The 15,129-nt window shown below is 43.8% G+C and overlaps 1 protein-coding gene across 6 annotated transcripts in view; it reads right to left on the bottom strand.

Annotated features, from left to right (window-relative positions):
* PIEZO1 (piezo type mechanosensitive ion channel component 1) overlaps nucleotides 1-15,129 on the bottom strand; it is a 279,916-nt gene that overhangs the window by 24,515 nt on the left and 240,272 nt on the right. For all 6 annotated transcript variants that reach the window (XM_056526058.1, XM_056526060.1, XM_056526061.1 and 3 more), the window contains 4 exons: nucleotides 15,005-15,081; nucleotides 14,147-14,224; nucleotides 12,970-13,070; nucleotides 1,588-1,717 (listed from right to left, as the gene is read on the bottom strand). In XM_056526058.1, the coding sequence (XP_056382033.1) occupies nucleotides 1,588-1,717; nucleotides 12,970-13,070; nucleotides 14,147-14,224; nucleotides 15,005-15,081 (386 nt within the window). The remainder of the gene's footprint in view (nucleotides 1-1,587; nucleotides 1,718-12,969; nucleotides 13,071-14,146; nucleotides 14,225-15,004; nucleotides 15,082-15,129) is intronic.

Below are 15,129 nucleotides of genomic sequence, written 5' to 3'. Positions count from 1 at the left end.
AAGTTTAATGTATACTGTCAAATGTTATGTTCATGCTAAACTGTCATCCCTTTAGTTGCAAGAGATGTTGCAGATTTATGTTGTGTACTGTATTACAGTACTGTATTTACTGTGTAAATATGACTGTGTTCAATGCTATGGTATCTTTGTAATTTGGCAATATGACAACAGGAATGTCACATCCTCATGAACGCAGTGATGGAGGTAGCAGGGGCTAGCATGGCGTGTATGTTGTGGGCTATAACCGGTGAGACCATGCGACCATTCCGTAGGTGCCAGGGGACTCCTGGAGAAGGATTGTGACATCAATGACATTAAGTAAGTGGAACAGAAGTGCAAAGACTACATAGTAATGTACCCTTGATGCTGAAGCCTAGAGCATAGACTGTAAAAATGAACCCTTGGTTGGAGACTAAGGACAGAGACTGTCATTGGCTCATGGGACAGTGAAAGGTTTAGAGAGACTTTACCACACAGAATTGTTCCTTATTTAATATGTATACCTTTAAAGGGGTATTCCAGGCAAAAACCTTTTTTTTTTATATATTAACTGGCTCTGGAAAGTTAAACAGATTTGTAACCTACTTCTATTAAAAAATCTGAATCCTTCCAATAGTTATTAGCTTCTGAAGTTTTCTGTCTAACTGCTCAATGATGATGTCACGTCCCGGGAGCTGTGCATGATGGGTGAATATCCCCATAGGAGCTGGACAGCTCCCGGGACGTGAGTCATCAGAAAGCAGTTAGACAGAAAACAGCAACTCAACTTCAGAAGCTAATAACTATTGGAAGGATTAAGATTTTTTAATATAAGTAATTTATAAATCTGCAATACAGTAGAGAATAGAATAACATCGGCACTCACCGGTCTTCTCTTTAAAAAGGCTTCTTTATTGATACATACTCACAACATGAAATGCAGTAAGGGAGAGGGACCCGTGCAGGGGGGGTACGTAGTAGGCAACAGACTCTGTTTCACTCGTTATACGAGCTTCATCCGGCCATCGATGGCCGGATGAAGCTCGTATAACGAGTGAAACAGAGTCTGTTGCCTACTACGTACCCCCCCCCTGCACGGGTCCCTCTCCCTTACTGCATTTCATGTTGTGAGTATGTATCAATAAAGAAGCCTTTTTAAAGAGAAGACCGGTGAGTGCCAATGTTATTCTATTCTCTACTGTATTGAAGATTTGAACTTTGCCACTACGTCAGAGCACCACCACATCTCTATCGGTTTGTCCTAGTCACACGCCCGCCGTACAATCCAGCCTAGCCAATAGGAGCAGTGCCGAATATCACATCTTCTCTTTGCCAATTTATAAATCTGTTTAACTTTCTGGAGCCAGTTGATATATAAAAAAAAAAGTTTTGGTATGGAATACCCTGTTAAGTAAGAACCACCAAGTATTAAGAATGTCTATAGGTTTCCAGGAACTGCTAAGCTTGAAGTGCCTCATCTCAGTAATGTGTTCCATGAGCTGCTAGTAAAGAATGGTATTTGTCATATTCTTTCCTCAGCAGGGTGGTCACCACCCTTGCAAGGGCCATACATTAAGGAGTTCGCTACAATTCCATTTCAAGGATCACCTTTTTCCTCTGATGATGCTCCTTTCTTCACCACTGGTCTAATCTTCTCTGTTTCAGACCTCTGTCTCTGTTGTCTTTTTCGTTCTTTTAGTGCAGTCTTGGCACTGGTAACCCATGCCTGATATGCCAACTAAAATATTCAAGAGTCGTAGTAGTATACAGCTCAAAGAGCAGATCGGAAACATTCACAAACGTAAAAAGGGCATGTGCTAAAACAATGGAATATAATTCATAACATCATATGCATAACCCAGGCAAATCACATATGACACAAAACTATGTTTGTCCAACGGTTAAACATTCTGGCTTCATAAAACATCCAACGGTTTTTCCAGATGAAGTACAGGATGAAGTAATGGAATCACCTTGTCATTTGCAATTCTCAACCAATAGTGACAAGTCTGAAAATCTAAAAATTATTCTGAAGGTTAAAAGTTAAAGTACATAAAGTAAAACTGTGTGAAAAATCCCAAAAAATGTCATAAAATTTTTTGGAAATTTAGCATTTTTCGAACTTTGAAACTCTCTGCATGTAAGGAAAATAGACAATATGTGTACTTTATGTTGACATCATAAAGTAAACATGTTTTTACATTTTGAAGACATTAGAGGGCTTCAAAGTATAGCAGGAATTTTAAAAATTGTCACGGAAAAAAAATCTACATTTTTCAGGGACCAGTTAAGTTTGAAGTGAATTTGAGGGGCCTTTATGTGAGAAATACCCCATAAATTACCCCATTATAGAAACTGCACCCCTCAAAGTATTCGAAATGACATTCAGAAAGTTTGTTAACTCTTTAGGTGTTTCACAGGAACAGCAGCAAAGTGGAGGAGAAAAATCTAAATCTCTATTTTTTTTTTACACTAACATGTTCATGTAGCCCAATTGTTTTCATTTAAAAAAAAGGGTTATAAGGAGAAAAAGCCCCCCAAATTTTGTAGCCCAATTTCTCTCAAGTAAGGAAATACCTCATATGTTGACGTAAAGAGCTCTGCGGGCTTGCAAAATGGCTCAAGAGGGAAAGAGCAACTGTGGGATTTTGGAGGGTAAATTTAGCTGAAATGGTTTTTGGGGGGCATGTTGCATTTAGGAAGCCCCTATGGTGCCAGAACAGCAAATAAAAAAAAATATAAAAAACTAAAACCCACATGGCACACTATTTGGTAAACTACACCCCTCAAGGAACGTAACAAGGGGTAGAGTGAGCCTTAACATCTCACAGGTGTTTGACAGGTTTGCATTGAAGTTGGATGTGAAAATGAAAAATTAGATTTTTAACACTAAAATGATGGTGTTACTCCAAATTTTTCATTTTTACATGGGTAATAGGAGAAAATTAACAATTTCTCCGGAGTAAGGAAATACCCCATATGTGGACGTAAAGTGCTCTGCTGGTGCACTACAGGTCTCAGAACAGAAGGAGCGCCATTGGGCTTTTGGAGAGAGAATTTGGTTGGAATAAAAGTCGGGGGCCATGTGCGTTTACAAAGCCCCCTATGGTGCCAGAACAGTGGACCCCATATGACCCTGTTTCGGAAACTACACGCCTCACAGAATGTAATAAGGGCATTTACACCCCACTGGCATTTGACAGATCTTTGGAACAGTGGGCTGTGCAAATGAAAAATTGCATTTTTCATTTTCACGGACCACCGTTCAAAAAATCTGTGGGGCGTAAATGTGGGGTGTAAATGATTACTGCACCCCTTATTACATTCTGTGAGGAGTGTAGTTTACAAAATGGGGTCACATGTGGAGGGGGGGGGGGCACTGTTCTGGCACCATGGGGGCTTTGTAAATGCACGTGGCCTTCAATTCCAGCCAAATTCTCTCTCCAAAAGCCCAATGGCGCTCTTTCTCTTCTGAGCCCTGTAGTGTACCAGCAGAGCACTTTACGTCCACATATGGGGTATTTCCATACTCAGAAGTAATGGGGTTAAAAATTTGGGGGGGCTTTTTCTCCTATTACCCTTGTGAAAATAAAAAAAAATTGTGAAAAAACTAATTCATTTTCATGTCCATCTTTACAGAAAAACACCTGTGGGGTGTTAAGGCTCATTATACCCCTTGTTAAGTTCCGCGTGGGGTGTAGTTTCCAAAATGGGGTCACAGCTTGTTTTTTTTTTTGCGTTTATGTTAGAACCGTTGCAACTATCAGCCACCTCTGTGCAAATCACCAATTTAGGCCTCAAATTCCCATGGTGCATGAGCCCTGTTGCGCATCCGCAGATCACTATACACCCACATATAGTGTATTTCCGTACTCAGGAGAAATTGCGTAATAAATTTTGGGTGTCCTTTTTTCCTTTTACCTTTTGTGAAAATGAAAAGTATGGGACAACACCAGCATGTTCGTGTAAATTTTTTTACACTAACATACTGGTGTAGACCCCAACTTTTCCATTTCATAAGGGGTAAAAGGAGAAAAAGCCCCCCAAAATTTGTAATGCAATTTCTCCCGAGTACAAAAATATCCCATATGTGGCACTAAACTGTTTCTTTGAAATACGACAGGGCTCTGAAGTGAGCGAGCACCATGCGCATTCGAGGCCTAAATTAGGGATTTTCACAGGGGCGGACTTGAGTGCAAGCGTTACAATTGCCTCCGCCACCACAAATACCCTACAGCAGTGTTTCCCAAACAGAGTGCCTCCAGCTGTTGCAAAACTCCCAGCATGCCTGGACAGTCAATGGCTGTCCAGCAATGCAATGCTGGGAATTGTTGTTTTGCAACAGCTGGAGACTCCTTTTCTGAAACACTGCTGTACGAGCAGTTTAAAATTTTTATGGGGGGGGGGGGGTGGAGACTGTGCAAGGGTGTGTATATATAATGTTTTACCCTTTATTTTGTGTAGTGGTGTTTTTAGGGTACAGTCACACGGGCGGGGGTTCACAGCGACTTCCCGCTGGGAGTTTGAGCTACGGTGGAAAATTTGCCGCAGCTCAAACCTTTCCGCAGAAAACTCACTGTAAACCCCCGTCCGTGTGAATGTACCCTGTACATTCACATGGGGCGGGTGCACAAACTTCTCCAGCTGTTGCAAAAGTACAACTCTCAGCATGGACTGACAGACCGTGCATGCTGGGAGTTGTAGTTATGCAACAGCTGGAGGCACGCAACTACAACTCCCAGCATGAAGAGACGGCAGTTTGCTGTTCGTGCATGCTCTGAGTTGTAGTTATGTAAGATCTGAAGGGCCACAGTTTAGAGACCACTGCACAGTCATCTCCAAACTGTGGCCCTCCAGATGTTGCAGAACTACAAATCCCAGCATGCCCACACAGCCATTTGCTGTCTGGACATTCTGGGATTTGTATTTTTGCAAGAACTTAAGGATCACAGCTTAGAAACTCTAAACTATGGTTTTCCAGACCTCCAGGCCACTTACTCAGATCGTCGCCGCTGAAGATCTGTGCCGCCATCGCCATGACATCAGGATCGCCGCCGCCGGATGACGTCACTGGAGACCCGTATGACCCGGAATCGCCGATCTGAATTGAGCAGCGATTTGTGGCAATCGCTGATATGGGGGTGTCTCAGGACCCCCCCTCAGCGATGTGACGGGATGCCTGCTGAATGATTTCAGCAAACATCCCGGTCCGGTCCCTGACCAGCTAGCGGTGGGGACCGAAATTCCCACAGGCGTAACTGTATGACATGTGTCCTTAAGGACTCAGGATGCAGTGCGTATGCATACGCCCTGCGTCCTGAAGAGGTTAAGCAGAGCACCATTTTCAAACAATATGGGGAAGAAAAGGGATCATTCTGCTGCCGAAAGAGTGAAACAGTTCAATGCCTTGGACAAGTTAGGAAAACATTAGATATTTCACGAAAACTTAAGAGTGATCATCGCATTTTTAAGAGATTTGTGGCCAATTCAGAGCACAGAAGTGTTTGTGACGATAAAGGCACATTGAGGAAGATTTCTGCCAGATCCATGCATCGGATCAAGAGAACAGCTGCATTACATAGCAGCAAACAGATTTTTGAAGCTGCTGGTGCCTCTGGAGTCCCACGGACATCAAGGTGTAGAGTCCTCCAGAGTCTTGCAACTGTGCATAAACCTATTTGGCCATCACTAACCAATGCTCACAAGCAGAAACGGCTGCATTGGGCAGAAAAATACATGAAGACTAATTTTCAAACAGTCCTGTTCACTGATTAGTGCCATGCAACCCTGGATGGTCCAGATGGATGGAGTAGTGGATGGTTGGTGGATGGCTACCCTGTTCCAACAAGGCTGCGATGTCAGCAAGGCGATTGTGGAGTCATGTTTTGGGCCAGAATCATGGGAGGGGAGCTGGTCGGCCCCTTTAGGGTCCCCCGACGATGTAAAGATGCCCTCTGCAAAGTATGAAGTTTCTGACTGACCACTTTCTTCCCTGGTACAGAGGGAAGAACCGTGCTTTCCGTAATAAAATCATCTTCATGCATGACAATGCACCATCTCATGCTGCAAAGAATACCTCTGCATCAATGGCTGCTATGGGGTTAAAAGGAGAAAAAGTCATGGTGTGGCCCCCATCCTCCCTGACCTCAATTTTATTGAGAACGTTTGGAGCATCCTCAAGCAAAAGATCTATAAGGGTGGGAGGCAGTTTACATCCAAACAGCAGCTCTGGGAGGCTATTCTGACCTCTTGCAAACAAATTCAAGCAGAAAATGTCCAAAAACTCACAAGTTCAATGGATGGATGCAAGACTTGTGAAGCTGCTATCAAAGCTGCTATGTTAAAATGTATTGTGACCTGTTAAAATGTTTAAAAAGTTAAAATGTTGTTATAAGTTTGACTGAAATAGCTTTTGATTTCAGTAAATATGCTGCAAACACAACAAATGACAATTTTCAGTTCTTTACAACCTATAAAGTGTTTTGAAACTTACTGTGCGTAATAATTTGTAACAGTGCATTGTAAGTTTTTTATGTTTAAAAAAATACTGTTATCATTAGGAGGTTTGTTCAATAAAATTTGAATTGTACTCTTAACCCCTTCCCGCAGAATCACGTCTATAGACTTCGAATTGCGCAAGTCCTTTGCGCATTCCGCTGTCTATAGACGTAATTCAGTTAACCCGGCGATGCGCAGCAGCGCACGGGTTAACTGGCAGAAGTCCCGCTGTTTCCAGCAGGAGACAACTTCTGCAACAACCCGCAGGACAATCTGTCGATGGTCCTGGTCAGCGATCACAGTGAATGAGCTGACTGGGGGGTAAAGTTCATTTCCCCTGATGTGCCCACTGCTGCTTCTGGTAGTTTCAAAACTACAACTCCCAGCATGCCCTTTGGCTGTCTGGGCATGCTGGGAGTTGTAGTTTTGAAACAAAACATCTGGAGGGCCACAGTTTGGAGACCACTGTGCAGTGGTCTCCAATCTGTGCTCTTCCAGATGTTACAAAACTACAACTTAGAGCATGCCCAGACAGTCCAGTTCTGTAACATCTGGCCCTTCAGATGTTACCGAACTACAACTCCCAGCATGCCTGGGCAGTCTGGGCATGCTGAGAGTTGTAGTTTTGCAACATCTGGAGGGCTACAGTTTGGACACCACTACACAGTGGTCTCCAAACTGTTCTCCTCCAGTTGTTGCAAAACTACAACTCTCAGCATGCCCTTCGGCTGCCTGGGCATGCTGGGAGTTGTAGTTTTGCCACAAATGGAGACACACTGGTTGGGAAACATTGTCTGTTTCCTAACTCTGTGTTTCCCAACCTGTGTGCCTCCCGCTGTTGCAAAACTATAACTCCCAGCATGCACGGAAAAACCGTACATGCTGGGAGTTGTAGTTTTGCAACAGCTGGAGGCGCACGGGTTGGGAAACACTGAGTTAAGTAACAAACTCTCAGTGTTTTGCAACCAGTGTGCCTCCAGCTGTTGCATAACTACAACCCCCAGCGTGTACGGACAGCCAAAGGACATGCTGGGAGTTGGGTGGATATACAGTGAGTTTCTGGCTGCAAGTTTGAAATGCAGCAAATTTTCCGCTGTAGCTCAAAACTCGCTGTAAACCCGCCCGTGCGAATTTACCCTAAAAACACTAGACTACACTACCACAAAATAAAGAGTAAAACACTACATATACACATTCCCCTACACAGTCTCCCGCCCTCGCCCCTCCCCAATAAAAATGAAAAACATAAGGTTTGGCACTGTTTCCAAAATGGAGCCTTCAGCTGTTGCAAAACAACAACTCCCAGTATTGCGGGACAGCCATTGATTGTTCAGGCATGCTGGGAGTTTTGCAACAGCTGGAGACACCCTGTTTGTGAAACACTGCCGTAGAATACCCCCTATGTCCACCCCTATGCAAATCCCTAATTAAGGCCTCAAATAGGCATGGTGCTCTCTCATTTCAGAGCACTGTCGTATTTCAAGGCAACCATTTAGGGCCACATATGGGGTATTTACATAATCGGGAGAAATTGCCTAACAATTTTTGGGTGGCTTTTTCTCCTTTTTCCTCCTATGAAAAGGTAAAGTTGGGGTCTACTCCAGCATGTTATTGTAAAAAAATTAAATTTTTTACACTAACATGCTGTTGTTGCCCCATACTTTTTATTTTCACAAAAGGTAAAAGGAAAAAAATATACCCCATATGTGGGAGTAAAATGCTTTGCGAGCGCACAACAAGGCTCAGGAGTGAGAGCACCATGTACATTTGAGGTGATTTGCACAGCGGTGACTGATTGTTACAGCGGTTCTGACATAAACACACAAAAAAAAACACCTACATGTGACCCCATTTTGGAAACTAAACCCCTCATAGAACATAACAAAGGGTATAGTGAGCCTTAACACCCCACAGCTGTTTGAAGAATTTACGTTGAAAATGAAAAATTTTAATTTTTTCACTAAAATGCTGGTGTCATCCCAAATGTTTCATTTTCTCAAGGTGTAATAGGAAAAAAGCCCCCCAAAATTTGTAACCCCATTTCTTCTGAGTATATCAATACCTCATAAGTGGAGGTAAAGTGCTCTGCAGGCAAACTACAATGCTCAGAAGAGAAGGAGTGCCATTGGGATTTTGTAGAAAGAATTTGGCTGGAATTGAAGGCCATGTGCGTTTACAAAGCCCCAATGGTGCCAGAACAGTGGACGGGGGGTCCCCCACATGTGACCCCATTTTGGAAACTACACCCCTCACGTAATGTAATAAGGAGTGCAGTGAGCATTTACACCCCACTGGCGTTTGACATATTTTGTGAACAGTCGTCCGTGAACAGCCCACTGTTCCAAAAGTCTGTCAAACACCAGTGGGGTGTAAATGCTCACTGAACCCCTTATTACATTCCGTTAGGGGTTTAGTTTCCGAAATGGGGTCACATGTGGGGGGTTTCTGCTGTTCTGGCACCATGGGAGCTTTGTAAACGCACATGGCACCCGACTTCCATTCCAAACAAATTCTCTCTCCAAAAGCTCCTTTTCTTCTGAGCATTGTAGTTCGCACTCAGAGCAATTTACGGCCACATATGGGGTATTTCCATACTCAGAAGAAATGGGGTTACAAATTTTGGGAGGCATTTTCTCCTATAACCTCTTGTAAAAATAGTAAATTTCGGGGGGAAAAATGCATTTTAGTGAAAACATTTTTTTTTTTCCCATTTACACATCCGATTTTAACGAAAAGTCGTCAAACACCTGTGGGGTGTTAAGGCTCACTGTACCCCTTGTTGCGTGCCTTGAGGGGTGTAGTTTCCAAAATAGTATGCCATGTGGGTTTGTTTGTTTTTTTGCTGTCCTGGCACCATAGGGGCTTCCTAAATGGGACATGCCCCCCAAAAACCATTTCAGCAAAATTTGCTTTCCGAAAGCCAAATGTAACTCCTTCTCTTCTGAGCATTGTAGTATGCCTGCAGTGCGCTTGACATCCACACATGGGGTATTTCCATTATCAGAAGAGATGGGGTTACAAATTTTGGGGGGAATTTTTTTCTATTACCCCTTGTAAAAATGTAAAATATGGGGGGAAAACCAGCATTTTAGTGGGGAAAAAAAAAGGAGATTTTTGTTTACTTAAAATCTTTCTCGGAGGATCCATTGGGGGACACAGACCGTTGGGTGTATGCTGCTGTCTCTAGGAGGTGTGACACTATGGTAATAAAAAAAAGTCGGCTCCTCCCAGCAGGATATACCTGCCTTCAGGCCCTGAGCTAATTAGTTTAAGTTCTAGAGCAATAGGAGGAGACCAACAGGTCAAGAAGAAAACCCAAACTATCCGAGAACCAGAAGAAAAAAACATAACCGAACACACCCTCGGACAGAGAACCAAAGGAAACCCTAAAAAGGGCGGGAGCTGTGTCCCCCAATGGATCCTCTGAGAAAGAGATTTTACGGTAAGTAAACAAAAATCTCCTTTTCTCTATTGGCTCCATTGGGGGACAGACCGTGGGACGTACCAAAGCCGTCCCTTGGGTGGGCAGATAAGCAGTCAGGCAGACAGCCGATCCACTGCCGCCTGCAACACTTTACAACCCAGACTAGCATCAGCTGATGCGAAGGTATGAACTCGGTAGAACCTCGAGAAAGTGTGCAAAGACGACCAGGTAGCCGCCTTGCAAATCTGCGAGGCCGAGGCCCTATTCTGGAGAGCCCAGGATGCCCCAACAGAACGGGTAGAATGAGCCACAACCCTGAAAGGAGGAATCTTCCCCTTACAGGGATAGGCTTCCGAAACGGCGGACCGAATCCACCGAGAAATGGTGGCCTTGGAAGCAGGTTCTCCCTGACGACGACCTTCCGTAAGGACAAAAAAGGAATCACACTGACGAAACAAAGAAGTGATGGAGAGATAAGACCAAACAGCCCGAACTACATCCTTACAGCTTGTGTAGTAAGCGCTCCTTAGGATGAGAAGGATGAGGACAAAAAAAACTGAAGGACGATGTCCTCATTGAGATGAAAGGCCGAAACCACCTTAGGCAAAAAGGAAGGATCTGGCCGGAAAACAACCTTGTTCTGGTGGATCACCAGAAACGGAGAACGGCAGAGCTGCCAATTCAGACACCCTCTGGATGGAGGTGATAGCAACAAGTAACGCCACATTCCAAGAAAGGAGGCAGAGAGACACCTCTCTAAGGGGCTCAAAGGGTGCACCCTGGAGGGCACTCAGAACCATATTCAAGTCCCAAGGGGGAGAGGGTGACCGATAAGGAGGAACAGCGTGCGCCTTCCTTGAAGGAAGGTCCGGTCATGAGAATTAGAAGCCAGGGGCCACTGGAAGAGAATAGCAAGGGCCGAAACCTGACCTTTAAGTGAACTGAGAGATAACCCCAGTTCCAACCCCGACTGCACAAAGGAGAGAAGATGGGGAACCGAGAAGGTTACCGGGGATAAGTCTTGAGCTTCACACCAACGAAAATAAGACCGCTTCCCTGCGCAGGGAAGACCCCTTCAAGGCGGACACCACTTCCCTGGAGGCCTCAGCCACCGAACAGGAGACTTTGGTCAAGTCAGCCATATACTGGGTCAGGGAAGAAACCCAGGCTGGTGGAGCGGCTGAACCCACCGGAACCAAAAGGGCATCAGGGGGTACCAGGGGGTCTGGGGGAGCAGTGGGGCAGGCAGGGCAAGTGGGCTTGGTAGAGCCAGACATCTTGGTACTACAGTGCTTACAGACAAAATAAGTCACTGACGTTCCAGGTTTCTGTTTAGAGGGAGGAACAGCTCTGGGTACGGACATTATGAGAAAAAAGACAGGAACTTTCTCACCCTAGTCTGTGTCTCCTGGCAGCTGCAGTGAGGAGAACTGCTCCATGCAGCTAGTGTGAGAAACAGGCCAGCCAATAGTACAGGGGGGCGTGCCTGAAGCAGAGGCACTAACTAATTGGCCCCCTTCTGAGTGAAAATCGCGCCCACAGCGCTGATTGGATGCTACTTCGCGCCTCAGAGGAGCTCCGACAGCCCTGTGGGCGGAGCTAAAGAAAGGCTGAGAAGAAGCTGTAATGGCGCCTGCTCCTTGTCCCGTGCGCACATGTCAGCCGCATATGCGCTCGGGGGAACAGAGCGGGCGGCCAATAAGCCGGCAGAGACTGCCGGAGAAAGTGAAAGTAAGCCGGCACAGAGAGCGCCCGGCCCGTACCAGCGCCGCGGCTGTCAGCCGCATATAAAGGTGCTGCTGGAGAAAGTAAAAGTAAGCCGTCCCGGAGAGCGCCCGGCCCGTACCAGCGCCGCGGCTGTCAGCCGCATATAAGGCGCTGCGGTCTAGTCACAGTAACCACACACACACACACACACATCCAGTGAAAACATAGAGTACATGCCCCCTCAGATGCCACTGCTCCCCCAGAATAAAAGTCCAGAAAAAAAAGTCGAGCCCCAGTATAAGCCAGCCCCATAAACTGAAAAGGTGGGCCAAAAACAGGGGGTCTCCAGAGGTTGCAAGTTCGCACCTAAGGAGAAAAGGGGGGAAGTACTTACCTCAGTCAGAAGAACTTACCTAATGGAGTCTTCAGTGAAGTCTTCAGTCAGCTTTAGTTACCTGCAGCTTTAGATACCTGAGGTACCAACCCAGGCACTGACCGTTGTCGGGGGCGAGGGTGAGTCCCCACCTGAAAACAGAAAAGAAAAATGAATAAAAAAAATGAACACGTCCCTATACTAGGAAAACAAAAAATCAGAAGACCTGGTCTGGAGAATTCCAGACCATGTCCACCTCCTTCAGACACTAAGCTTAAACTGATTAGCTCAGGGCCTGAAGGCGGGTATATCCTGCTGGGAGGAGCCGACTTTTTTTATTACCATAGTGTCACACCTCCTAGAGACAGCAGCATACACCCACGGTCTGTGTCCCCCAATGGAGACGATAGAGAAAGCTTTTTTTTAGGAAAGGCAAGTCAACCCATTGACAGGACCAGCAAACAGTCTAGATCTCAATCTGACTGAAAAGGTCTGGTGGATAATAAATAACAACTGATCAAAGATAAGATTTTATCCAGTAAAACTGATCTGCCATCGCTCTTTCAACCAGGTTGATTTAGAATATTTTTTATTGTTCGTGAAGTCTATAGCTCAGAAAATTCACGCACCATAAAAACCTGAGGAGTAACAAAGTGTTAGATGGGATTTTGTTGATTGTTGCAGAATGCTTTTCTTTACTTGATCTGGAAAAAAATATAGGTCATCAATAATTTTTTGTTTTTGTTTTAGAGATAGTTCATGAAGCCAGAATGTTCAGCTACAAACCCCTTGGCAATATATATGTAAAATTGCAACCAATGGGCTAGTAGAATCCTCCATACATGTACAGTATGGTTGGAGCTTAGGAGTGAAGACTACATCACCAGCAATTATTAGCTGTATATTACAATTGACAATGGTAAAATCAGATTTATTGATTATTGATTAATGTTTTTGGAGATAAGTTTACTTTTCAACCTGGTCCTACCTGAAAGGCACTCTGCTTAGGTGGTCTCTGCTCCTCAAGTGCAGAATCTTCTTCTTCCTCGCTGTCTGACTCAAATAAATAATAATCTCCTGAATGCAGAACTGCCAGGGACACAAATGAGCAATAAATAGCGGTCAATAGTTCTAATTATATGTATATATTAGGTCTGTGAGATTTAAAATATGTGTATATACACACAATTAAAAACATTTTTAAAGAAAATAATAGTGAAGAAAACTACATTGCTGCCATCAACTGGAATGATAACAATTTAGTTTTCTTTTGGTCATTGCCATCAGCTGGAATGGAACTTAGTGAAAGTGCCTGAAACAAAAAAAGGGGGGCCTCATACTATATTGGAGCACAGAGATAGGCTTACTATTACATGGGCCTAATACTGTATGGTACACAGAGAGGGCCTAAATATTATATAGGAGCACAGAGGTGTACCTGACTACCATGTGGGGGCCTAATATTATATAGGGGGAATTAAGGTTGACCTATCTATTATGTAGGAGCAAGGGGTGGGCCTAATTACCATATGGTGGTATGGGGGGGGGGGTCTGATTCTATACAGAGGCATAGAGGTAGGGCTAATAATAATATATGGGGCATAGAGGTGGGTTTAACTACTATATGGTGGTACAGAAGGGGCCTAATACTACATCAGGGCACCGAGAGGGTCTAATAATAAATGAGGGCATAGAGGTGGGTTTAAATATATAGGGGCCTAACTACTATATGGGGGCACGAAGTGGGCACTATTACTGTATGCGGTAATACAGACAAGGTGTTTGTATAGAATTGAGGATGGTGCAGGAGTAAGGAGCCCTTATAAAATGTTTGTTGGCAGATTAGAAAAAAAGAGCTGTGGTCTGGAGCAGTATTCATAAAGGCCGAGGCAATATGGAGAAAAAAAGTAAATGACTTCAATCAGAGAACACACCACCTGTGAGTCACTGGATGTAACTGCACTCACTGTGTAGAATAGAGCTGGTATCTACCACTATGCGGTCACTGAATGGGGGGAGGGGGATAGGATTGTTTTTAATGGACTTTATTCAGTAGCAGTATGGTGGCTTTAATGATTAATTAATGATGTGGTGGTAACATGTGATCATGGTGTGACCTTATTTTTCCCTTGTACTTATTTGTACTGGTATTAATGGTTATATACCTGAAGCATGGTCTAACCATGGGCGACTCCAGTGAATCTTTTTTTTGGATGAGCCCTTTTTAGCGACATCTTTCCCACCTGTAAATAAACCAAAAGAATCATTATCAGCCATATCACTCTATTCAGTAAATAGCCCCTTCCAGGACATCTGATGAAAGACAGTGAAATACCAGGGGAAAATTCATTTAAGCTGCTGGAACGAAAGAGTGGGTTAATTCACTAGGGCAACCAATCAGGCAGCAATTTTTTTTTTTTTTATAAAAATAGAGCTAGTCTGTTTCCATGGTGACCAGCACTTTCTGGTCTCCATGGAAATATATTAAAAAACATAGAAAAGCCTATAGAATAGCTGAGGAGTGCTTAGCAGAAATAGATAAAATACTTGCGATGCAGCAATATTAAATTGATACCAAAAATGCAAGCATTTATATGTGCAAAAAAGCCACGATAAATTAATAATTTTATTTATAAATTAATATTTATATATTTATATTTATTAAGTAGAACATGAAAAAGCTATGTGCATGCACAACACTTAAAAAACCTACTCCCTTTGTTCAAGTGCATAGACAACGCACTGCGCAATTCCACAGTGTAAATGTCAATGCAAACAAGCATAGAGGGTGCAAGTAATATAAAAAAACATGACAAGTCATATATTCTATATTATCATATCTTACATAATGCGCACATTTAAGCTCTATGTAACCAGTGCAATCGAACTGGTCATGACGTACAACCTCAGTATGTAGTATGTAAACTAAAGCTGATCTGTATGCACAACTACAACATCTACAAAAACATACAATGCAGAAAGTACAAAAGTAACTATATCCAAAGCGGCTTCACTGCTTGTACCTGTATTTTCCTGGTCTGTTTCACTCTGCTTCCTTCCTTGATGATAACGCTCCTGTTTGGCTCGAATTCTTTCCATTCTGTAGAAAACAATGGGTTGTTCATTAGTCACACTAATCTAAAACAAG

This window comes from Hyla sarda, chromosome 6, assembly GCF_029499605.1.
Source record: "Hyla sarda isolate aHylSar1 chromosome 6, aHylSar1.hap1, whole genome shotgun sequence".
NCBI classification, from domain to species: Eukaryota; Metazoa; Chordata; class Amphibia; order Anura; family Hylidae; genus Hyla; species Hyla sarda.
This window is presented reverse-complemented; position numbering and strand designations above follow the sequence as displayed.